This window comes from Rhodnius prolixus, unplaced genomic scaffold, assembly GCF_049639745.1.
Source record: "Rhodnius prolixus isolate KJV_2025 unplaced genomic scaffold, Rpr scaffold_1, whole genome shotgun sequence".
NCBI classification, from domain to species: domain Eukaryota; kingdom Metazoa; phylum Arthropoda; class Insecta; order Hemiptera; family Reduviidae; genus Rhodnius; species Rhodnius prolixus.
Genome location: NW_027411581.1, coordinates 48,338,737 through 48,366,187, shown reverse-complemented (window position 1 = coordinate 48,366,187; position 27,451 = coordinate 48,338,737). Strand labels below are relative to the sequence as shown.

At 33.6% G+C, this 27,451-nt stretch overlaps 1 protein-coding gene across 3 annotated transcripts in view; it reads left to right on the top strand.

Annotated features, from left to right (window-relative positions):
* Positions 1-5,187: 5,187 nt before the first annotated feature.
* Positions 5,188-27,451, top strand: part of LOC141461304 (transcription factor SOX-8-like) — a 41,073-nt gene continuing 18,809 nt past the window's right edge. For 2 of the 3 annotated variants that reach the window (XM_074142241.1, XM_074142240.1), the window contains exons 1-2: positions 5,188-5,536; positions 17,634-17,780. In XM_074142241.1, the coding sequence (XP_073998342.1) occupies positions 5,385-5,536; positions 17,634-17,780 (299 nt within the window). In that variant the 5' untranslated portion in view covers positions 5,188-5,384. Of the gene's footprint in view, positions 5,537-14,662; positions 14,934-17,633; positions 17,781-27,451 lie in introns of those variants that run through there. The other variant, XM_074142249.1, reaches the window with a different exon arrangement.

Genomic DNA, 27,451 nt, shown 5'->3' with positions numbered 1-27,451 from the left:
AATATTGTATTTTCAAAAGTCTACCCACAATCAGTGAGTGCCCTTCAAAACCTCTACTCTTTTTCAAAACATTTTGTTTGGAAACTGCTTTTTTTCTCCCTCTGCATGATTTGAGTGTGTTGGTTCAAGAGAAGAGCAAGGAAGCTAATTAGTGCGGACGGGTGTTTAATGTGGCGGTCTTTTTCATCTGGGAGCCGAGCTAATAGAGCAAACTGTTAACATGTGTTCCCATGCACCTCTAAATCGTTGGGCTTGCCAAATATACTCACAACTGACTTCAACAACAAACATTCGTACCGCCCGCACTTGTCCCCACTCACCCCAATATTTTATGTATGAATAGAATATATTTTATACACTTAAGTTTTGAATAAAGTTTACATCTATCAGTTTCAGTAATTTGCTAGTTAGATAATAGTAAAAATAAATGGGAAAAGCAACAATAAAAATCATATATACAAACGTTGAAAGTTTTTAAAAATCATAGTTTTACTTATTTTTGTCACGTGACAAAGTTTTTGTAAGCGTTGATGTAAAGGGGCGCCATACCCGACTTGTCTCAATTTGTGGTAATGTCTAAGGATGGTCAACGACAACTCACTAACTGCCTAACTATAACTGAGATGCATATCGTTAGTACATACATTTCCGGCCTCCTCTTACATCTAAATGGTCTAACTTATTTATTTCTAAGAAGATAGAACAGATCAGATAATACTCATTTACTTTAACATTAAAAACAAAAAGAAAATTAAATCTTTTTATTTTTATAATTATTCAATGCAACCAAATTCTCAGAATGGATTGTTGATTTGACGGTAACTTGATGAAGTTCTAAACAACGTAGAAATAATAAAGAAATAAAAGTTTTAATTATCTTCTCAAAAATATCGAAGAAAACTGTCAAACTTGCGAACTCTGTTTATCAATCGTCCCAAACTGTATTTTTATGCACAATTCAATGAAAAATTCATTATTATAAAATCGATTTGAAGCAAAGGTAAACACAAAATAATTCTTGTTAAAAAAAAAGAAGTATACGACAGTGGTATGAAAAATATAGTTTCTTTGTATTATTACGCAGGATATAGATTGAGAATAATATAAGGGACTATAAAGAAGTGAAATGTTCACGAATGAACTCTTAAAGAGAAATGGAGGATATCTTGTGGAAGAGAGTTCACTACAAGCATCAGATAGGACTAAGTATTTAAGATGATGGTTATCTATGAATTTCAGGATTGAAAGTTAGAGGATTTCGGGTTTAATGAGAAGCAACATGGAAGTTAAGAAGAGATAGAATATGGGAGAGTTATGAAAAAAAGATTTAAAAGAAAGTCACAGCTTATCCAAGGAGGAAAAATTGTGGGAAATTGAATAGAACTCTAAATTGCTTAACACTGAGCTTTGTATAAAATAGACTAAGTTTCAAAATTAAAATATTTCAGGAACTTTTTATTCTTCAACCAAGTGGCTAACAGTCCTTCAGACTATTAGTCGACCAAGTGCAGTACTAGTACTCCAACTAACTTCTCACAAGAGTGCGGTATAAAATTAGACAATAATTGATAACCAAGAAAGCTCTAGTTTTCGAAGTAAAAAGACCATCATGTAAAACGATTTTTAACAATGTTCTCAAAGTGTCCAACGGAAGCATGATAGATTGATGTTATTTTTTTTATTTTAATTTTTTTTAGTAATCAGACGGCGGCTCTAATCTCCTTGTGCGTCGCAAGATTTTTAAACAAAGAAGGCTAATAAATTAATAAAGAAATTTGATAAAAACCTCCTGGAGTGTTGATTTTTTCAGCAAAGTCAGTTACAAACTTGTTTATTAAAAACTTGTTAGTTAAAAATAATACCATAAAACATCCAGGACTGCCCGAAACGTCTTAAGATATACATATAGTAAACCAAAAATGGATTTGAAACTAAAATAAAGGTATTAATCACAATTTAAGTTTGCAAAAATCTTGAAATGAAGATAAAAAAAATATATTGTAAGCATGCCGAAGTTCCCAACGCATTACGTACTTTCTGACAATTGCAATCAATGAGGGTCAATAATTGTTAAGTCCACAATAGTATCTGAACAGTATCAGAACATCCACTACTTTCAGGGCACCAAATAGCACGTTCAATCAATAAAAATTAAGCAAATTTTTGAAAATAGAAAGCTGAAGTTGGTAGTCGCTGAATATAACATAACCATAGCATTTCAAAATATCTTTTGTTAATTTCATTGTAACATTTTACTCACCACTAGGCGAAAATGTTAAAAACAAATGTTAACTTTTCTAGATTTTAATAATAAACAAATAGATTTTCTAGACAAATAATAAACTTTCTAGATTTTGTTTTGTAAATTTTTTAAAGAAATTGCTTAACACATAAGAAATCGAAGAAGATATTTTCTACATACGTATAAAATAGAGTCTGTCTTCGATCAGTAAGATTTAACTCTATTTAACGAAGAAAACGTTAATCCATCTGACTCTGTCAACAAAATTTTTAAAATACATACTTTTTTGAAAAATAAAATAGATTGCCATTTCAGACTTTGAAAAGGTAAAATCTTGAAAATTCCGAACTGTCTGTCAAGTCATGAATATTGTAGTATTCCTATAATAAATAAAAACGTTTTCTACGGACTCTTTAACTCAATAATTTGAGTTATTTTCCAGGATGTTATATTCTAATTTCTGTCTGGTAATGTTAAGTTAAAAAGCTGACTTCTAAACTTAAAAAATTACTCTGAATATTTTGAAAAAATGTTAGTATGCAGCGATGTTTGTATTTTCTTAGGCTTAAAAATGAGCCTTGCATCATACACGATTTACCGGTATGAAAATGTAAATGGTTGAAAGAAAATCATTTTTGAGTTTAATGCTTACTACAACTCCTAAGAGAAAATGTTGTTTGTAGTTAGGGATGGTTAATCGGAGAGTCAATTTGGTTTATTATTTAAACTTGTGCGTCTTAAGAGAGCATGAGATTTCAATCTAAAAAAAAAAAGTATCTCTCGTTAAACTAGCCACCGTTACGCACAGTAAGTGAACATGAAACGCAGATACAAGGAGATTCTTTGTGTTGCCGATCTTCCTTGGCGTGCCATTATACTAGTCTATTTAGCGGCTACCGGTCTTTTTCATTCACATCTTCAAAAGCTTGTTAATTCCAATCGTTAGTAAATTAGTTATTTCATAAAAAAGTGGAAAAACAAAAACAAAATTTCATCATGATTCGCTTTCTTTAAACAAAATTTGTGAACAAGTTACAAAAGCAAACAAAGATACTAGTCTTACTTATCATAATTATTCAAATAATTCATCTCATCTACTCGAGAAGTTGACTTGGACCATCATGAAAATTTGCGGAGTGAAAAGTTGTAAATTGAATTTTTAATTGGAAACATAAATTTTGACTGTTAAACACCGATTGTTTTGTTAGAAAAACTGGAAAAAGGATTTTTTGTTTTTTGTTTTGATTAAGATTCTAAAATGCCCATCTGAAACACGTGAACTTGATTACAAGCAATATGATAATCACATATTTTCCACAGAATATATTTAGCTGTAGTTCTGCAAGAATTTAATCGTCGCATCCACAAAATGTTTTCCTTCATATTGGCTTCTGAATCATTCAAAAAAAATATACACACTAAGCCGTCTCTACAGAAATAAAGTAAATCGCATAATTTTGGGCTAAATTTGTTTATAACTAAACAGAACTTGTGCTTTCTTGTAGAGTGCAAATTCAATATTTATGGCAGTTAAATGTGCTATAAAAATTCAAACAAATTTATTTTTCTACAAATTTTTAAAAGATTTTTCTGTTTACAAAAATTTCCACAAAGTTGAGCCTGACTATTAGAGTTGGAGTATACAGAGAACTATTTTAATAATTGCATAATAATTATCTTACTTCTGACGGACATGACATTATAATCTTATATCATAACCAGTATTAAGAAATAATTAACATGAAATATTTAATGATTACAGCAACAATGGTGAGTAGGTATACGGTTCATACATTATGCCATCTTCAGACCTGCAGGATTCACCATTTCTTTGCGGATCACCATTAAAATATGAATTTTTAACCCGTTAAAAAAAAGAAGTATATTAAGTTTGGAATTCAAACAGATATTTTATTTATTTAAAGACAGTTTTGAAAGGGAAATTCAACACTTCGCGACACATACTGCTTGCTTAATAATCAAACAGACAGGAATTCTGTTTTAATGTCATACAACAAAATAAAAATGAATTGAGCTGCTGTATCTAATAAGTTATAAACAAATTCATTAGAAAATTGGAAACAATTTCGCATAACAAATTAGTGGAGAGAAACCAATAATATCAGATTATTTTGTAAAAGTCTTCCCTTACAAATATTGTATTAAGACTTCAATAGTTCTGTTAAATAATGTAAGCAGACTTTGGGGACATCTTGTGCTGCCTAATTGACCTCCATAGTTGCACTTATTCTCAGTGGATGGGAACAGTTCTTTAGTTAAAGTGGACTAGCCACTTCTTCAGGAGTCTCGGAGCTCTGGTGGATATCCCGTCATTTAGAGGTTTAAACATGTTCTGCTTGAAGATAAAATAGATTTTCTACAATAAACAAAAAACAATGTATTTTTTTCTTATCCCCAACATGAGCATTTATTAAATTAAAGTTTTATCTGAAACAAACAAAAATTTTTAAATAATTGTTGTAAAAAAAAGTCGGTGTTAAATGTATAACAAATAATCGTTCCTGATCTAACGATATTAATTGTGAAAAAAAGAGAGGAAAATGGAGAGCCATTGGTTTATAGAAATGTTTGTTTTATATTCAAGTAAAATGTGTATGTCTTCAAACTTGAAATAATTCTCCAGGTCAAATTTGGGAGCTAAAGGGACCGTTTTTGTTTAAGTCTAACTATAACAGATTACTCCATTAATAAAACAAAGTAAATAGATGAATCTTGAAGCTGGTTTTGTATACAATAAAAAAATTTGTGATTTCTATTTATTTAAATAAATACATTTACACTGGAAATAAAACAAAAACAAAAAATGTAAAAGAGTTGAGCAAGCTAGTGTATATGATGTAGCCAATCAGGATCCATTTCTAAGAGATATTTGTGGTAGGGGTGTTGTGTTCCCCACCAAGTGCTTACGACCAGCCAGCGATTCTTAGCCGTCTGGGATATTCTGTCACCACCCCAGATTAGAGGGATACAAGATTTAGTCTACTGTCGGTCTACGTACAGTGAGCGTGTACTTATACTATTTTTATTGTTTCCGTCTCTCATTATTACATTATAATTAGTGGACCTCTCATGATAGTACACACAGAACATTAGATACTATTCTTATTAGAAGTGGAAGACAATGTCGGGACGTACAGTGCTGAGTGTGCCCTGTGCCGCCTCTGGATCACATGCGCCCAAACCGCCTGCCATTGATGACAATCCAGAGATAAGCGCAGCTGTTGCCAAAGTATTACGCGGATACGATTGGACATTAATACCTGTCACAACTAAGTTAGTATTCACATTTTTCTTAAGAATTTTAACTTGACGTACTTATTTTTTTAAGCATAACAACATCTGAGGCCATTGGGACCCTGAGCTTTTTTCAGTGCACTGCCGGCCTCTGGACAGTGTACTCTCGTTACAGAAAACACTGCCCCCTCACCGGACATTGTACTCTAAAAAGCTTTTGGGAAGAGACGGGTCAGCAGCTGGATTCGAACACGGGATTTTCTCGTGGGAATCCAGTTCCACAACACTTGGTTAATCCGTTCTTACGGGGCATTTCGGTTGTAAATAAACTAAAATTTGCTAATCATTTTATAATTTAACATAAATTATTATTAGGTTATATTAACTTAATTTATTCATCTATTTTTTTGTTATTTATGAACTGTTTTTAATTATTGAAAAAAATTAGGAATTGTACTATAATTGATTCTAAACAGCAGTTGGATTCTGAAGTGAAGCAATATTACATTTACAATATTAAAACAGCTAACATTTAGGGATCAAGGAAATATTTACCAATCAAGTATATTATAAACATTTCTGCACAATCATAATTCATAAGTGACACTAAGAGTACAGAGCGGGAACTGTCAGTGTGAAGGATTTCTATGGCTGAGCGACTGGCGCTTCAAAGTGGAAAGTTGAAGTCTTCAAACTTTATCTAGTTCTATTTGAACCAACTAATCTAGTAAATTATATTTGCCATTTATTACAGAAATATTTCAAAAATTAATTGAAGTAAAATATTCAATTCATATAATATTAAAAACACATCTTAAACAGTAATTTGCACGTTTTGTTAAAGTTTAAAATTTTTTAAAGGCATTCATAATGTAAGATAACATTTGAATGATTTAAGTTCTGATTAATAACAATTTAAATGACCAAATTTTTGTAAATTAAAGCTTATTTCACTTAACATTTGTCTATATTTGTCTCTTCTCATTAAGTGGATATTTCCAAATTAAATGAGAAATGGCTGTCTTGTTACATTCTTCACCTATTGATAGTTGATTTTGCATGGGATATTTTTTTTTCTTTTTCAGTTAAACTTTGTATCAATTATTTTCACTCTGAGAGTCTTTAATTTTTATGCATTCTAAGAAAATCATTAAGAAAAGGACTATATTGTTTACGTGAACAGAGAAGCACTAAAAGGAGTAGACATTATTAATTTTTCTAGGAAACTAAATGTTGTCATTACTTCATTTTTATAAAACATGCTTTGTTTATATCATAGTTAGGTAGATAGAACAGTAAAAACTTGCTAACTTTATTGTTTATCTTAAATTCCTATTAATTTCTTTTAAGCGTTTGGCGTAAAACGTTTTATAACACTGAACCACTTTCAGGTTGTTTAGACTTTAGAAATATAGTAATTAAAACTTAAGAATTATTGAGAGGCCGTATTAAGCCTATTCTGTTGTAAAGCTATACATGAATTATTATATTTAGGTATATAATCATTTTTTAATGAACAAAACGTAATTGAAGTATAAGAAGTTATTATTGATGTTTGTATGTTAATTGTAAAAGAATTTTTGGCTGCAAAACTGTCTAAAGTGAGACAATCTTTGCCTACTGAAATTTCATTTTGTTTTTATAAGGAATTTATTTCCTCTCAAAGAAAAACTAAAGTATTGCGAAATTTTGGATTTTCATTTTTCACCAGAAACTACAAGCTCGCTGGTGCCCAGTTAGAAAGTGACTTTCAAAAAATGGTTTACACGTAAGGGGGGTGCTGTAGCTGAAGATCGAAAAAATCACCGATGCACAAACTTTATACTGAAGATTTGCGGAACGCCATGAACATACCTCACTTTCTTTTAAATACTGCTCCGTCGATTTTCTTTAGCTTACCGCTTTCATCTCTACTACAACTTTTATTTTCAGGAAAATTCTTTTAAGGGACTTTGAGGGGGAGGAATGGTGGAATTAGAAAAACAATGAAAATGAAAGAAGCCTCATCAAACCGTGTAACCTAAACCCTCGTGTAAGATGGCTTTTCTGGGTTGCCGTAGACAGTTTTAATAGGCCTCCCTCAAAGATGACAATTATGGGGAATTTGCGGATTAATCATCTAATTATAATAATGAATTAAATATGGTGTTTGAGATGTTGAAAACCCAAAAAAATATTGAAATGAGTCCCTCCAGATTATTTTACGCCTAGGAAACTATTGCCTTCGTGTCAAATTTTCTAATTGAGGGTTCACAGGAAACCCCAATTCTGAAGAAGTAGCCTGCAAATAGTCATGGATAGTAGACTTCCTCCAACACAGACAGTATTTGGCTGTTTTTATCTTCTTTTAAAGAGCGCTTTAATTTTTAAACAATATTACAGGCTTGCAAATACAGAACATTTAGCAAGTATCGCCTGCTAACCGGATCTTTTTTACAATTCTACGAACTGCTATTTTTTCGCACTATTGATCCTTTGTATTGCTTGGTCTTCTTCGAATTGCCTTTAAAAATTATAAATTTAATCAATAATGGATCAGCTTTGGCAAGAAATTTGATACTGTATTTTAAATTCTTTGTTGCTGACTACATTTACTTATCTAAAGTTGATTTAGTTACAAAAAAAAAAAATCTATTTCTTGGAAATATTTAATAACTTATTGGAATGGTATTCTATTATTCCTAGAAACGTTTTTCATAAAATATTTATTTTTTAAAATAATGTAAATTTTTATTACTGATATCAGAATCTTACAATAAACACACACTTTAATATTCAAAATTAAAGTAGGGCTAAAAATACAGCTCGTTTACGTCAGCCCTTATTTTCAAACTCAAAATTTGAACTAATTAGAGAATTTGTTGGTTTTTTTAAAAATTTATAACTTTAATAAAGGCCTAAGCTATAGTAACATCTTATTAGGCTACACGGTAGTCGAGCGATTGGAGGCGGGCACTCTAAGCTGAGATGTATTTGGAACCGGGTTCGTTTCCGGTCTAAGCCTTTTATTTTGTAATTCTTTATTATATTGAGTTACCAGATACAAAAATCTTTCATGGAAAACAGAAAAATAAAATAAAATGTTCCGAGAATCATAGTTATATTTTTTTAAATTTATTTATGCGACAAATAACATCTGGATGACACTGTACCATCAGTAAATCATTTGAAGTGTGGGTTCGTGTAATTGTTTTGAGAAGAGAAGTTGTTCAACGGTATCAATTGTGAAAGGGATTCAGGTGGTCGCTCAGTCGTCGTGCTCGATTATTAAGAATTGTATTAGAGGTGAAATACGAGTATTTCGACTAACGATTAGAAAAAAAGATGGATATGAAATCTCCTGCATTTAAAAAAGTGGAAATCTTAAATTCTTCGTAGAGTTGGATACATGTTATAGGACACCTGTTAACTGAAAAAGAATTTTGGATTGGAAGTTGTAAGTCCAAATTGTTAAATAGTTTTGGTAGTTTATATCGATGGTTGATGCGGCATACATTTAACCTAATCAATTAAAATTAATTTGCTTTATTCTCTAAGGTGTTTTCCTTAAGATTAAGACAAACTAAATTAGAAAAAAAATTAGGAAACCAGTATTATATTGTACTGATTTTTTAAGAAAAAATTGAGTTCAAAATGTCCACTTTGATACGCAGTGCTCCAATATCCACAATTAACGTTTAACTGGTCGCGTGCATCAATATGAACCCCCAAAAATTATATATTTTTTTATTGCAATAAAAAACTAATTTAGTGTTCTACATATTTTTAGCGCAAATCGTACATATTTTGAACTACTACGCGCCTGTAGAATTATTTGTCTTTCTTATTGCATTTTGTCAATTTTTCTTCCTTTAATTCGGTGTTTCCCAACGTGGGGCCCACGCCCCCCAGGGGGGCAATTTGATAGTTAAGGGGGCAATTCGAAAATGGACTCGACACGACTTTAAAACTTTCGCTCCGGGGATATTTAAATGCAATGCTAGATATCGGTGCTAAATTTAACAAAAAAAGCAAATTCTTAAATAATTGCGGTAAATAATTATTAGGTATAATTCCGTTTGACGAGACCAAAATATCAACTGGGTGATTGGCGTCGTCAAGTAAACTTCGTCCGGGGTTCACCGCGGAGCGTGCAGTCTGCCGCGGGGAACCCCGGACGTTTTAAAAACTCGCTAAACAGCGCAGTTGTTGGCACTTAATTGGCCCATCGCTGCATATCAAATATGCAGTATCAAGAAGAACTCGCAGAATTGCAAAATGATGAGTCAGTTAAAACTTTATTTAATATAAAAGGAGCGATGGCATGGCTTTGTGAGGAAACAGAAATCAAATACCTAAATTCAACCAAATGTGCAAGAAAACTATTGCTACCGTTTCCATCTTCATTTTTAGCTGAATGTGGTTTTAGTGCTGTAAATGATTTACTGGTAAAAAAAAGAAATCGGCTGGATATAACACAACGTGGAGACTTGAGACTGCAGCTAACCAAATTGGAACCTTATATAAAATCTCTGGGTAGCAAGCATCAAGCGCAAGGATCTCACTAAATTAAAATAATAAATTAATATAGAAAAATCTGTATTAAAATTATTTGGAATTTGAATTTCAGTTTTTCATTATATGTTTTAAAATTTTACTTACTGTGTTTTGTTAACAATTTCAGAGTGATTTCTTCCTAGAACCTATCATTTATGTTTCTTAAGTGAACGAATCAATTTTTTAATGTTAAATATTATATATGTTACATGGGGGGGCATGAAAATTTTATAAAGGTTAAGGTGGGGCATGACACAAAAAAGGTTGGGAAACACTGCTTTAATTTGTGTATTTTTGTGGAAAAATACTTTTTCATTAGGCAAATGATGGTAGGATCGATTCCTTTGTAATTTATAATTGTGGAAAAGATAAAATCAACATAGGAGGCCACTTTCCTCGGTAACTTGATCATCTACTTTACCACACATAATCACATAAAGTTTAGTTTAGATGAATGTACAATCGCTCGGTACCTAAAGAAAAAATTAAAATTATATTGACAATGAAAAACCTGTTGTTCTCCCCGTTGTGAGGACCAATCAGAGAAGGTGGCCTGGAAAGGAGGATTCAAAATGTATTAACCAATGTAGATGATGCGGAAACTTTGTAAGTAACAAATGGTGTTACCTACTTACTTAAGCAACAAAGGACAATGAAGGAAATAAATAATAATTAATTCTGCTTTAATGTACATACTCACTTAATAAAATATTAACCTTTTTATACCACTTTCAGAAAGTTGTTTTGAAAGCATAAGAAGTATTCTAATTGGAGTATTTTCTTTTAAAAACTGTAATTACAATAGTTTTAAAATTAGATTAATTTATATATTCTCTAATTGTAACTTTTGTGTTTTCAATTAGGGGAAATATTGAATCCATTTGACTGTGAATGTCAAACTTTCTAGCGAATCTTATAGATTGTTAAATTTTTTATTTTGCACGCCTATGTCAGAGGAGTTTTATAGCGTGAGACAGAGTAAATCATGTGATTGATACAAATAAAGTTTTCATTCGTAAATAGAATATTCAATCTAATTCTTGGCCAACTGATCATTTTAGTTATAACGATGGCTATCAAAGAACAAAAGAAGAATGAGAATGAACAGAAAAGAAAGTGACAAAGGGGGATCGCATTAATTCTGCTATTAGGGGTATGTATACATCTGCGGTAGATAGATTGGGTCGCCGTTCTACACGGACCATTTCGCCATGACTGGGCTCACCAGCTAGCTCATCTCTGCCTCTTCATTTCTGTCTGTACCCAACTCACCTCTCAGCTATCGTCCTATCCCTTTAGAATCTAATCTCTAAGTAGAGGTACACACTACCCACATAAATCTAGCCAGACCGACCGTGAATTTTTAATTGATAGCTTACAAATTAGTTTATTTTTGTCGACTTGTTAGTAAAAATAAACAGAACGGGCAAGGGTGAACTAGTGATGAAATGTAAGTCGATAACAATATGGAAACCTCAAGATTGTTTACTGCCAGTAACGCTGTTATTTTCTTTTACTACAATTTTTTATTGTGTTTTACAGTTAATTTATTTTCTAACTTCGTTAGACCTTTGAAGAGATTAATGTCTACAATTTAAAAGAAAAGTCTCTTCCCAAAATTCCATGCTCAGGGTACAAGTACATATGTGCGAAATGAAAGTAGAATTGTCTGCAGGTTTGGAAATCCGAATTAGTTACTTTCACTGCAAGGGTAATGACGGTAAAATTTGTCCTTAAAATGTAAGTGTGTTGCAGGGTTAAAATCCCTGTAGGGATGTCAAGAGTCACCTCTTCCTTCAAGTGGCAAATCCGATTTTAAGAGAACAATATTGGTTAAATCTGTTTTATGGATGATTTCACTGAGTCCTAGACAATTATTTGTGCAAAGTTCCTTGTATCTACTTATTGGGGCCCGAGGGGGGTAGACCGAGAACATCATGCTTATAACTTTGAAGGAAAAATCATCCATAACCAGGATAAATTAACTTTGTCTCCTTAAATAAATTAGTCTCCGAAGAAAAGTGGTCTAGCCACTTCCTCTTCTTCTTGTGCCTCTTGACATCCACCAGGTATTCTAGTCTAGCAACAGACTTACGTTTATAGATAAAGTAGTTCCTGTGGAGTATGTAACTAATTAAGTTTGCCGGACCTACAGGCAATTCTACCACATCTTACACAGTGTTCGCTCGACAAGCTTTTACATTCATTATTATTATTGAAACAAGCTAAGAGTGAGCCGAAAGTCTGAGGTCGCAGTACAACCGTTCCCTCACTCATCTCCCAGTTACATCAATTTTCGCTCTGACATGGAAAGTGAAGACCTATGTTTCCATGTGAAAGAATTCCCATTTTCCAGTGATATAGTCACATCTAGATAACGAAATTTTGAAATTAGAATACCTGAATAGCCGTAATTACCACTTCAGCAACTTGAACATTGGCTACTAATTCCTTACTAAACATGTCTTTAAGCATTTTAAAGTAAATACTATATTGCAGAGTATCGTTCATTGCTTTTGGTGACTGATTCATCATTGCAATAGGAAGAAACAATATTGTCAATTTCAGTCTTTATTTATTCCAAGCTTCCCACCTAGGTAACCTAGTACCTACTTGGCTTTTGCTTTTTAACAATTATAATATTTTTTACATTGTTTCATCTAAGGTTTCTTGTCTTCTGTCCTGACTGTTTAGATACTCTAAATAAGATCAAGCCCATCGTACAAGTCTCAAAAAAGTTAAATTTGCATTGCTGCCGAAATAAACCGATTTCTTAAGTAAATTTGGTAATAATTTGAGGCAAAGAACAATACCTTAGACGAAGTGGAGGCTCTAATTATTTTGAGAGAGGATGCTTTTTTTTCCGGCGCATTGACAGCGTGGCCATTAGCGCCGGAGGATACTTACGTCAACGTTTTTTTTAACTCTCTTTATTAATTTACAACTGCCTTTTAATTTAATTTAATTGACAACTAGTAAATATGATTATGATTCAATATATAAGAAAATGACTTTATAGAATCGAATGAGGAACATCCTACGTTGACCATCATGAGTCGGCTAACACGACAATGAAACGACTTCGAAGGATGCTCTTTCACCTTTTTTTTAAACTCTTTTCTATCATGCGATAAGGTGATTGCGAGGCTATCGATACTTCAGCCTTCAGGAAGGATTCAAGAAAAGGATTGTACTGTTGGGTCAGTTTCGAATAAAATTGGGTATAACGGGATTTGGATACGTCAAAGGAAATAAAAATGTTGTCAGTGTGTTTGGTGTTAACCAATGTTTGGTTAATAACGTACAGAGGTGCGTTAAGAATAGTGCGTAGAATATTCGATTGGAAGAAATGGATGCAGAGAAGATTTGGAGCGATTAGCTGTAGGTACAGTTCAAGTCCGTAAGTTCAGATTGGGGTTAGTAAAGATGTGTAGAGTTGCTTGTTTTTGTTTTGTTTAGTATAGTAAATTTGGATAGTTTGTCGAATAACGTTTTGATAATCTGGTAACTTAAGTAAAGTTCATGCTGCTTAAGTTGGGTGTGGTGGTTCCAGGTGAGGACAATAGGAGTTAACATCGTGGGAAGGTTTTTGGTTTGGAAGAAAATTTCCAGAGGGCGGAGAAGTATTTTGTTCTTAGGAGTTATAAAGAAAGGTATTGAGGAGTATTGCTTTCTGTGGGAGCTGGATTAGGATGTTAGAAGTGTTCTAATCATAGCCAGGACTTTTCTTTCTTGGCAAGTTTTGTATGGCTATTTTAACATCATAAGGTGATTAAAGATTCTGGAGGCAATCAGCTGGAAGAGGTACGTCAAGTTGACAGAGAATATGTTCTTCCTGTCGTGTGAAGAATTAATGCAGATGAGAGATGTTGAGCCAAAAGTTCTACTCTTTCTTCGTCGGATTTGGCCCAAAAGCCGTAAGGATGAGAAGTAGATTGGTATTTGAGCATGTCCTCAAGGAGTGGTCGTTTGTGCTGAAAGCTCAGTGTATGTAGCGTACTGGTCAAGTTCTTCAGTTAGTTGTCTGGTTAGCTGATTAAAGAGTCGTTTGTTTGAAAGTTTGACTAGGAGCGCTGCCAGAGAGCCCTGGCGTGACGCTTCTCGCTGTTTAACGTCTTTAGTAACTAAAATTCATAAAAATGTCAATTTTATGTTATACAATAAATTTTATTACTGTTCAATTAATACAATCAAATCAATGCGAAAAAATAAAAATAATTTTTAAAATATAAAAATATTCTATTAGAGATAACATCTTTTATACACTATCTTATCCTCAATGAAATCCTCGCTGTAAGGCCATGTATCATTGGCAACTAACTATCGTCTTGAGAATTTTTTTAATCACTATTTCCGTCAATAACAATCTCCTGTAACGGGTACGATTAAGGAGAACTAAGGAAGTTAGGTTATCCAGAAAGGTTATCACTCCTGTATGATTAACAAAGTGTGTATAGGTCAAAATTGTATTTAATTTACATATTCGTCTATTGAATTTATTACACCTATAATTTATGTAGTACTAACAAATGTCCAACCATTACAATTTCTTCGTTACAAAGTTGTAGTATTAAATTGCATTATTCAAATTTTAACATCAGGGCCATGAAAAATACAAATTTAGTACATATTTCATCTGGAAAAAGAAAAAAAATGACCTTGATTTTAGTTTAATAATCCAATGAGAGTGTATTGGGGTAGCTGAACCCAGTGGCGTTATCAATATTGGGTAGTAATAGTTGCGTGCCGACTGCTAATCTGTTCACTGTAACACTTCTAGACTGTTTTTACTAACTTTTATTTCATTTCTGTTTTTGTTTATAATTTACACGATGACTAGTTGGTTCATCCTATCCTGTCAGCTGTATATTTAGTGTTAGAACAGGATGTATTGTCAAAGGTAAGTGACCTTTTTTTTTTAGTATAACTCACAACGGGCTATTCTTATTCATAAAAATCTTGGTGGATATTCTGATTTAAGTATCATCGGAGATAAAAATGGTAACAGGGAGATAGGTCTGGGGGGTATCCCTCCTCAAAATTCGGATGATTTCAGTTTCTTAACTTTGTTTCTCGTGTTTCATTCCTTCGTATTGTAATTTTAGGCTTAGATACTTTAATTTGTTTGCGTAAACTCTTCTCTTCTACTCTCATTTCGTTTAAAGACTTTAGATTTGTATTAAATTTATTGCTTGTCAATGTTCCAAATTAATACTGAATACTGGCTCCTTCCTGAATCATTCATGCCCATTCAAGTTGACAACTGATCTGTTTTAGCTAGCATTTAATTGAAAATGTATCAGGCTCGTAATTTCAGTAGTAACTTTTAAGCGGTTTCGAATTGACATTTTGGGAAGAAATATATCAGTCTTTCGAATAAATTTCTAGCTCTAGAGCCTCTGGTGTTAGAAGTGAACTCATCCAAATACTAAAGTAGTTCTTACTTTATTTGAGGATGGCTTCAGAGCTCAGGTGATTTTATTTTAGAATACGGTTGATAATTTTAGAATTATGCACAGCTGTGTAGGCTACGGAAACAAAACGAAGTATACTTTTTCCGCAGACATCAATGACTTAAAGTCCTGCCAAAAATAAGTAGTTTTACTTTGCAACAGTTATGATCTGTTAGAGGCGAAACTAATGACGTCACCGCGAAGCTTAGCTACACGTCACAGATGTCATAAATAAGTTATCGGATTCTTGATCTTGATAAATATGATACATTTTATATATTACCACAAATTAATCTCAAAATATGAAATCTTAAGAAGGATTCTGCATTTTTCGATAGAACTGATGACGCAAATTCTTATTTACGGTGCCCAGTAATTTGTGAACTTTACGGAAGAAGATTTTTGACGTCGTTATGACTCCGAGGTTTGAAACTTAATAGATCTTAGGATAAAATGTACTATAAAAATTGTTTCTATTGTCGACGAAAGTGTTAATTCTGTAGCCTCTTTCTAGTATTCTGAGACAGAGGTTTAAGAATCACAATTTTTAACTATCTATAAAACAATTATGTTCGTAACTAGAATAATATCAGTCAATTTAATGCAGACGTAGTCGTATATTTGAAACATAAAACTTCATTTCCCTATATGTATATATCTTTTTAACTTTGTTGGTATTAAAATGGACAATGCAATCGTTAAAAAATAAATAAATAAATCTGAAAAGGTGACTTGGAAAAAGTGTTGCGAACTTAGTTGAAGTTCAATAAGCCCCGAATCCATTAAATTGAAATTACTAAAGTGGTATTTTACCAAAACGGCTCATATTTATTGATTTAAACGATATTCCTCCTAGAATTTCAGCTAAACATGTTGGACGTTGAAATTTCAAATTAGGTAAAATTTTCACAAAATTCCTGAACAAGTTGTTTCAAATACCAGTTCAATTATACCTTTATTTTTAAGTTACACCTTATTTAATGAAATCTGGAAATTACGCAGAAATTTAATTTAAAAATTAACGCAAATATTGATTTACCTACTTCTTTATTCAGCAGAAGACCATTACTTTTCGGGCTAAAAACTTCTGAACAGGTTTAAGACAACTAACAGCAGCATAACGAATATTCTGACAAATCAGTACACTTTTGCTGAAACACTGACTTCTGCGAATAAATACTCTGGACGATCCAATCTGCCAGTTCTTCATAATGATGGCTCCTGAGCCAAAGTTGGACGAGGAGAAATCAAATTTATTTGGTTCTCATCTCACCACCGTCTTCTCATGCCCTCTGTACCCAACTAAACTCGAATATATTGTCTCTCCAGCGCCTGAAACGTTTTCTCCCACCGCCCTGCAGCATGCACTACAACTATGAGAAATCTAGATGTGACCTCGAACCCCTAATAGAGATTGGTCCTACTATTGTTTACCAAATGCCACTAAAATAGTATCTTTTCACTTCCTACTTCCCTATCTCTAGAAAAATTCCGCTATCCGTAGTTTCTTAAAATATTGGAAAGGATGCTATTAACGAGAATACTCCTCACAATAGTATATTGTAGAATCTCTGCCTCCCGTAAGTTGAAGCCAGGGCTTTCCTAGACTTGGTCCAAGCCTCCAATAAGGTTCAACACCCAGATCTGCTGTGTCTACTCAAAGTTACCTACCCATAAACTTATTATCTAGTCCTTCGCAGCCAACTCACTGACACATTCTTTCCCAATAAGGCACCCAGAGGCGGCAGAAGTCCTTTAAAGTGGTGCTCTTAGGCCAAATCTTTCGATATTGCGTTCTTCAAAAGTTTCAATCCAACTTCAAACAGTAATATCTTAATATGAGCAGAAGACTTAAGATCATAGTACACCCAGGGGAGTTTAGGATTTGAAAGTCTCCCAAATATTTACATAAACAAATTTTTTTTAAAGTAATATTCTATAAAAAGTATAATTCATACTGTACAATACATAATTTATGAAATCCCTAAAGACCTTTAATTTTAGGACCTTTTGGCGGTTAATTGTAAGACCTTTAGATGAGTCCAGTAAAATATATAATTATTTTTGGAATCCCTCCGAATTTTATTTTTCTAGATTAAAAATTTGTTTCTACAAAAAAAAAAAATAATAATCTATTTTAATTACAGAACTCCGTCCGATAAGAAGAGTTCTCATGTAAAGCGCCCGATGAATGCGTTCATGGTTTGGGCCCAGGCGGCCAGAAGGAAACTTGCCGACCAATATCCCCAGCTACACAACGCGGAACTAAGTAAAACATTGGGCAAACTATGGAGGTAAGTCCGTTATTCTATTAAACTGTCCTAAATTGTGCAAATTCCATCTTCTTTTCTCCTAAAACATGCCAGATTTTATTCTGTTTGCCAACTATGTTTAGGAAAAATGAAATTTTATACCAGAAGTACGTTTTTACTCTCAGTTTTGATTTGATTTAATTTAGGTCAAAACAATTTTGTGAAGATCTGCTAATGTTAGACCCTTTTTGTCTACTTCAGGCAAGTGTGGAAACCTCCAAACAATACAGTCAGTGACTATGAAGGGAGAGGAATATTCCATCATAGGGCAAATCTAAGTAAATAAAAGAGTACGGGATATTAGAAAAAATACTTATCTATCATAACATCATAACTTACTTAGTACGTGAAAAAAGTCGCGGCGGTTCTCCAAGTTCTTATGGCAATCCTCTAGCCATATTCTTAGAGATACAGGCGACCCTCGGTTATACTCGTACCAGCATAACACCAAACATAAAACACATACTGACATTCCCAAAGACACACAATAAACCAAGGCCTTCAAAGGCGACACTTTAAAACGTTCTAGCTTAGCGAAACCATTGGCACACTCTAGTTCGTACCTTCCATTCATACATTTAACACATTATACTACTTACAGTCGTCCACATTTCTGCGAATAAACACTATCAACTAAAGGAGGTCCGTTTTTTAGGTCACGGAGCTTTCGGCTTCTTCTATACAAATCTGTAAATTAAATTTTATTCAATTTTGGGCTAATTTCAAAGATTTTTCTTTTTTTGGCATTGGCTTTCGCCATACAGCCAGCATCGTCTAGGTGCTTATCACTAGAACATCACTCACTCTCCATTCTTACTTATAAATACATTCGCTTCACACATTCATCCCTCTAGTACAGCTATTTACATAAACTACAGCTAATGGATGGATCATTACTCTATATTCCTGCCATCCTTATAGCTTAACCGAAATTAAAATCACGTAATCCTTCTCTAATCATTTTCTTCCATTCATTCTAATTGGCTATAACTTTTAAATACATTCATATTTCATTGCTAGCTATGCTATAGACTTAAGCACATAGATGTTGGTGGAGAATATTACGTCTTCGTAGCGAAATGGTGCGTCTAAATACTTGTATACTCGTATGTCGTCAAATATTCGTTTCCTTTCTACTACATAACGTGGACATATCATTATTATATGTTTGAAATCCTACTCCTCATTGCAATCTACGCAGAGAGGAGAGGACCTTTTGTTGAATTTCAAAGATTGTTACTTTAAAAAAAAAAAAGTGTTGATTATATTTTAACAGAATTTATAAACATTTTGGCTGCCATCTTCGAACGAAATCTTCAAAATCGTTGTCAATGACTTTAAATAATAGAAAATTATTGTAGATGTATGCGTGTGGTTGAGCCTGCAAACGATGGCCATCAATTTTATGCATGAATTGTTTTATAAAATTCTGATTTTGAAAAATAACCTATCATTTTCTTTTTAAGTTTCTTTATTTAAACTTAGCCCGAATCGTACATACAATATAACAACATTTGCAGAGATCATTTAATCACTTTTAGAAGACCCTTAAAACTTAAACTTATATTTATGTGATTGGTCAATTACTAAACTTAGGCACAACAGTAGGTACTTTTTCCCTTGACTGCAGTAAAGCAAGGGTATTTTCACAATTAGTTTTTGCGACATATACTATACACCACTACCTCAATGTGCTTCCTTACTTTGTCAAGATTAATATTTTAATCACAGGCAAATTTAAAAGTTCTTGACCTGCCAGTATAAGAATGTGCATTTTATTTAAATTATTTTTCCCAACGTTTTTCCGACACTTACTTCGTTGAAGTGCAATTACTTAGGGGTGTGAAAAGCACTTATAAGTATACGGTTATTTTAATCACTTCATTTTAATTAAACTGTTTTCATACCACAAAAAGTTCTTTCTAGACAGGTGCGCTGCTCTGACTGAAGATTTTTTTCTGCAATCAAGGCCTATTTTCTCTAATTATTTCATCTATTCTATCCACAAGATTTGTATTTTCCAGTAATTTGTTTTACTCTTTGAAAGGTAATCAATTAACTGAATCCATTTTCATCTTTGCCCTTTTCTCCACACGTTCCTTTTGATGGCCTTACGATATCTATCACGTGCAGAGGTTAACTCACATCACAGTCACAGATACCAATCGATGCACAAATCATTATGATTCTATTAAAAAAAGGTTCCAAACAAAATCAAATTCGTTTTCACATTTGTTTTGGCTTAGCATTTAACAAATATAAAAACCCAATAGACACAAAGCTTTCATATAACTCATAATGTAAAATAAACTAGTCTTCCTTTGGATTCATGTTCGGCGTCATTTAAAACTTTAATTGCCAATTTGTGCATCTTCCAAGTGTTGATCATCTTCAAGAGAAGAAAGCAAAATTTAATTTTTAGCAGCTGCTTTCTTGAAAAGGCAAGCTGCTGAAAAATCTTCGCCAACTTTGGATGAATTTCCTTCAGCGATAATCCGCTTAGAATAGGAGAATTTGAAGGCAGGCCAGCTTGTCTGTTTCAACAAAATATACATCCATATATCTATATTAAAAAGCCGTCAGTAGAAAACCATTTCTTTAAATACAAAACTGGGACAATCACGCAATCTGTGATTTTTTTTTTTAATTAAAAGGATATTTGTTATTCCTTCGTCTACACCAAATTTTCTAACTTACTAAGAAACATCCGTCATTGTGCTTTGTAATTACACTTTGAAACTCCTCTTCGAGTATATCCTCGACAACTTCTACTTACCGCTTCCGTTTTGCTAGGATCTACGCTCTTAAAATTATTAACTGAAATGCTTCTTGCTCCAGGCAGAGGATGTATATTTAAAGTACAATATTACCAATCCTTCAGAATCCTTCATGTGGTTTTTCTGATGTAAAGTTTTGAAAGATAGGGCTATTTAAAACGATTTATCAAGAAAGTCACATGAGGGGTTTCGGAGGATTGGGAATTTTAGATTAGATTAAATTATCGGGGTGGGACCTATGCCCTTCCCACTAAAGAGGCTTATTGTGCCATCCCCTTTGGATCTAGTAGATGAAACCTCCCATACTAAAGAGGTGGAGGACTTTCCCTACCAGTTCTTTATGCGCTACTATCTCCTTTGGTCAGGTCAGACTCAATCATCTAAAGGTTTCGTATCGCAATCACTCGATTGCAACGCAATCGAACAGCCAGTGAGCGGCCGTTTCCTCCTCATCCTGACACAATCTGCACAACGGTTCCGAGCTAATATGCCCCACCTTGTACAGATGAGTATGCTCTACGAGGGTCGTTTGAAAAGTCCGTGCAAAGTCAGAGAGATAGCACCACTGGCGCGTATCGAGGTTATGTTTAGTTAGTAGCATCTCTTGGAAGAACACACACCAAGTTTCAGCCAGATCGGTCTATTTCTTTGTGTTTGGCATTCGTTTGAATCGAGGAAGTCGAGTGATTTTCAAAAAATGGACGAAAAAGAATTTCGTGTGTTGATTAAACACTACTTTATGAAAGGCAAAACGCCTCAGGAGACTAAAGAGAAGATTGATAAACATTATGGTGACTCTGCACCTTCGATTAGAACAGTTTATAAGTGGTTTAAAAATTTTCGGAGTGGTCATATGGGCACAAGTGACGCTGAACGTTCTGGACGCCCTGTTGAGGTTACTACTCCAGAAATTATTGATAAATTCCATGATATGGTGATGGATGACAGAAGAGTGAAGGTGCGTGAGATTGCTAGTGCTGTGGGCATCTCGAATGAACGAGTACATAATATTTTGCATCAACATTTGGACATGACAAAGCTATCCGCAAGATGGGTGCCGGCGATTGCTCACGCTTGACCAAAAACGAAATCGTGTGAAGTGTTGCAAGGACGGTTTGCAGCTGTTCCAGAAGAATCCGCAGGACTTTAAGCGTCGTTTCGTCACTGTGCATGAAACATGGATACATCACTACACTCCTGAGACCAAAGAACAATCTAAACAATGGGTTACCAAGGGGGAATCTGCGCCAAAAAAGGCGAAGACCGTTCCTTCGGCCGGAAAGATTATGGCGACTGTCTTTTGGGATTCGCAAGGAATAATCCTCATCGACTATCTGGAAAAGGGTAAAACTATTACAGGTGCATATTATTCATCGTTATTGGACCGTTTGAAAACCGAGCTGCAAGAAAAACGCCCACGATTGGCCCACAAAAATGTCCTTTTCCATCACGACAACGCACCAGCTCACACCTCAGCAGTTGTGGTCGCAAAATTAATGGAAATAGGGTTCCAACTCGTTTCACATCCCCCCTATTCTCCAGACTTGGCTCCCTCGGACTACTATCTGTTCCCCAATATGAAGAAATGGCTGGCGGGAAAAAGATTTTATTCAAACGAGGAGGTGATTGCAGAAACGAATGGCTATTTTTCAGATTTGGACAAATCCTATTATTCGGAAGGGATCAACAAACTAGAGTAGCGTTGGACGAAGTGTATAAGCCTAAAAGGAGACTATGTTGAAAAATAAAAAAGGTTTACCCCCAAAAATTAAGTAGTTTTTATTTTTGCACGGACTTTTCAAACGACCCTCGTATATGTACTGTGTAAATGTATTGGGGTGTTACAGTATATGTTGCTCATTTTCATGTTGTTAGGCTGGGATACCCGCAGGGACGGTAAGTACCCTGAATCCACTTCCCCCACGGGAATGTTTACTAGCTACCGTTTCATTACGGTGGATCTGTGTAAACTTAAAAACAAGTTACATACAGCAAAATTAAAAATTTTGATGAAAACTTGCAAGAGAGTTGCAACAAGAAAAAGTCGTGTGAGTCATCACAGTAGATACTTTACACATTCGAGCCCGCAAAGTTACCCTTAGAAAGGAAGGAGCTCCGCTGACCAATCCAGAATAGGTGCAGATGGGAATCTCCGTCCGTGTGCAGTAGATAATTTTTTTTTTCCTCTCCAAGCGCCGGCCGATATGAGAAACTGACCACGTTTACTTTTATACTTCATTCACACTCGTCTGATAAAATGCAGAATATTGTGCTGATTATTAAATCTTCCGCTATATTAATTATTACATTTTCCCCCCATTTATAATATTTTTTTTATTTAAAATTACTGACATTCATAATTCTAGAATCGATAATATTTATAATTGTAGATAAGTATATTTATTTCAGTGTATTAGTTTTATATTGACTCATTTTTATCTTAACTCAGTTAAAGAATAACCAGGATTGTAGAAAGAATCGCTTTCTTTTGTTCGCTAAAACGCTTTATCCGTCCGTGTGTCAATTAAACAAGTAGTAATAACAATTTTTAAGGCGTCAAGATCAACTGAAAAATGCGTTTTCTAAGGACATAAATAATTATTAATTTTTAAAAAGTTTGGCTATTAAATTAGTTCATTAAATAATTATATTAACTAGCTACTATAATTATATCATTAGAATGTTCAGCATTAAATCTAAATTATTCGATAAGAAAATTTATTACATACGTTCATTGCACAGTTAGTAGGACTTACTAAGCGTCAGATACCAACACTAATAGCAAATAAAATGCCGCCTTGTAAAAGAAAATACTATAAAAATACCTCAAAAAAATAGGCAACTTACATTATAAGTCACAAACCAAGATTAACAGCAGATGATAAGTTGAAAACTCACCAATTCTGGTTGAACTTTTCACGTGTCCTATGGAAGGTTGCTCCCGGACTTATCGAACATCCTAGTAAAGGCTGTTGAAATGTAATTAAAGAAATCCAGTGGGAACTATGGGCTAGCAATCAGACATTAGGCTAAAATTGCCTATCTAATCTACCCACTGCTTGCATTTTTTTTTTTTTTTTTTTTTTAAGGATGCTTTTGATAGCCATTTTTATTGCGTAGGTTGTGTTCAATGAGTTATTTTGTCAAACTATACTAAAATATCAAGTGCTTTCGTTCGGTGAGAATAATAATCTTTATTTCCATCAAGCTTCGGGCCCACTATTGCGGGACATCTGCGAATTATTTGCAGCTGAATCTGAATTTGGAAAAAACGAATGCACTATTAGTTACTTAGGTTAAAGATGTCTACTGAAGCATGCTTTAGAAGACTGTCTCATTAGAATTGTCTTACTGTCGTAAAATACTTATATTACACAGTCGTTTAGACAAATACCTAGATCTGATGTAGTCTAAAATCTTACAGTGTCTTCGTATAGCAACAGAGTACAGTTCAACGGATAAGGTAGTGAGAAATAAATGGAAATGTTAGAATAGATGCTGCTTTTGATCACTTTGCAGAAGAAATCTGTTTCCATCAAGGAATCAAAGTATATTCCGAGAAGATTGTACTATTGCGCATGGAGGCATCAAAAACGTGGCTACGCAGATCTTAGTGAAAAGCTGTCCTTGGACTTAGAAGAATGCCTACATTTTTTAGGCGAGGCTCTAGCTACCAAACTAGATAGATAACGTGGACGGAGGCGGACGCTCATATTTTACTATTAACATTTTTCGATCAAGTTAGCACTTAGCAGTTGCTCAAGAGATTTGACTGGTCACCACCCGATCTTTTCAGAAATTTAGTCTAATTTAGAGACCACACGAATTTGCGTAGCCGCATATAAAACGTTGCGCCTTCCCTCTGTTGTAAAAGGCTTCATCCTCTCTTTCCTACTGGAATAAAATCGGCGAGCCAAACAAACTAAACTTAGATTCCTCAGAATATTTGCTTTTCGGAAACATGTTTCAAATTGCAATATTCAAAGCCATTGAAACTGTTCAATGTAGAATAGACCCCTATATAACAATACGATAATTAAATTAAAAAACACGAATAAATGAATGAAAGTAATGAATACTATACTCTCAGGCGCCACGGTAGCCGAGCGGTTAGAGGCGAGACCTGCAAAGCTAATATGCATTGTGGTACTGGGTTCGATTCCCGGTCTTTTAGGCCTTGGATTTTATTTAATGGTTAATAAAAGAAATTTACAGTAAAGTACGTTTGCTATTCGCCTCCGTCCATTACACCTAATTGGTAGTTGGACGTTAAGCCCCGCCTGAAAAAATAGGCGATTACTTTACTTTACTATACTCTCAATCTAACTATCAATAGATTACTAATCAAACAAACATTGCCCAAACCAAGACCAAAAAAAATAACCCGCCCAACATATTCGCCACTTTTACTTACATCGGAAACGAGACTTACAAACTATTGTGTACTGACCACACAGTTCACACTCACGACCAATACTCACAGTAACGACTCACTTATCAGACCAATGTGCAAAAACCTATCTTTTTTTTACTCAGGGAAAATCTAATCTGATATTTTCGGTGAAAAACTTCGTAATCGAACATTTTGAAACCATCGCAAACTAACTAAAAGAAAGTAAAAATATCTCTAATGAAATTAAATGCCCCATCATCCCTTGCATATCTGTTTCACCAATCCCGGATACGGAGATAAATTACGCCCGACTTGTAAATAAATATTTAAATTTATCTTTCAAAAAAAATTATTGTGACATTGATGAAAATAATAAATTGATTAAAGCGATTATTGAAGTAAAATTTGCATCCAAAACCAGTGACGTCTGTGGTTGTCCTACCTTAAAGTCGGCTCCCTTTGAAGGCACTGGTTCAGCAATTGCCATATCAATGGTAGATAGTTCACCAACGTCTACAAAATAAAGCAATCTCAGCCATTCTTTCATTTATAAAGTAAGAAGTTCTTATATAGGGTATTTTCATTTTTCAATTTAGAATACATTAAAATAAAAATAGAAGCATTATTAAGCTTTCTTAATATTCTACTTTAGAAAATAAATTGAACTTCTTAAGAAAATCTGGAGCAAAAAATTTACAGAAATTTCTGTTAGTCGTCAAATTTTATTAAACGTTTGATATTTTACTAAATATTTAGTTTCCTTCAGTGTTGTATTACCTAATACCTATAAATTATTTTCGACCCAAAATGGGTGCACTCTCTTTCTCCTCCTATTAATATATTTTTCTCTAACGGTGTGACAGAAATATGGGTCCGTTCTCGGAACGGTGGATAACCAGGAGATGATCAATGGATAATATAATGCCATACTCTGCATAGCAGTTTGATCACTGAAAAGATCCCAGTTTTTTTCTAAACGCGAGGGTTTTACTTGAGGCTTAGAGTAATAAACAAGAACGATTTATGCTACGTAAACTACTATGTCATTAAGTCAAACTTATCGACTGATATCAATGTGACGTCGCGATTATATGCGCTAGTTATTAAAGAAAAAACGTCTCTTCTTTCAATTCTCGGCTATATAGCCTATGATCTTAAGACTTAGTAGACTAGATCTTAGACTTCATAGACATGAAGTTCTCGCGAAATGTGCTACATAAATAACGATGTCCGCTAGCTCTTTAACTTGCTCAATATTAAGAAATTTGAAAAATCTTTAAATTTTATTTACTTGTATTGATAATATAAAAATTTTGTAACTTTTAGTGGAAATAAAAAAAAAAAAAATCAAATTGGTGAGAGTCTATTTCAGCAACACTGTGGATAGAGTTTATACATTTTAATAAAATTGAATAAAATTAAGGAACCCAGTTTATTTAGATAAGACGTAGTTGTATATAAGTCAGTAGAGATAGATATCGTATCAGTTTACTTAGGTGTCGCACGCCGTTGCTTGTACAGCTGCCAAAATGTCTTCTTGTTTGGTTTTAGTATTTCCGTCTAGGTGTAGCAAGGCGTGTAGGTGTAAACTACAAATCGTAGTTTCGCAACTTCTAAAATATTTATTTTTTAGAAATAAAAAAAAATTATAATAAAATTAATAAATTTATTAATAGCCAAATTTTTGTTTTACTTTTTATCGCCAATTAAGAGAGATATGAAGTTCTCAAAATTATCAAAATCTCGTTCATAAATCGTACTTTCTTCTTATTTGAACGCTGAAAATCCTTTCTTTTACGTAATTCCAGTGCTCATATTTACCATTTTCAAGACTTCTGCAGATTATGTGAATGTGACGATAATATTTTTCATGTTATAAAATTATTAGATATTATCGATTAGTAGACTTTGAATGATGAGAATAGAAGTTATGATTATGAACTAAGCAAGGCTGATTAGTAATTTATTAGTGTTAGTGGTAAGCATTCTGTCTAGAGATTTCCATCTCTTAAGTAGCCCAATACCAGTGGAATATGTAACCGGAGATGATGATTTAAAGATCATTGTAATAGCTGTCACAATCTCAAACGATTGGACCTCAAACGCAAAGCCACTGAACGTTAGTCACGCTAATGTGGATTGCAACAGAAAGGTGGGGAGAAAACATGAAAAGTGAGAGAGCCTCATGTTTGAAATTCTTTAAATTTGGAGGTTGTTGTCCTTCACTGCATTGTAGCTTCAAAAACATTTCATTTTGAGATCGAATCTTGACTTTTCATGAAAAGTGGATACTGTATGTTAAACAGCAAACGTTCTGGACTTTAGTTGCATTAGGCTAAGTTTCGATACTTCAAACTGGTTATGGGTAGTCACTCTATTAGACATTTTTAAAAATCGGCGAAGCTATCAATGCAAGTAGGTATTGCCAAAAAATCCACGAAATGTACCGAAAATTACTCAACCACAATCGCTATTCGTTCAAA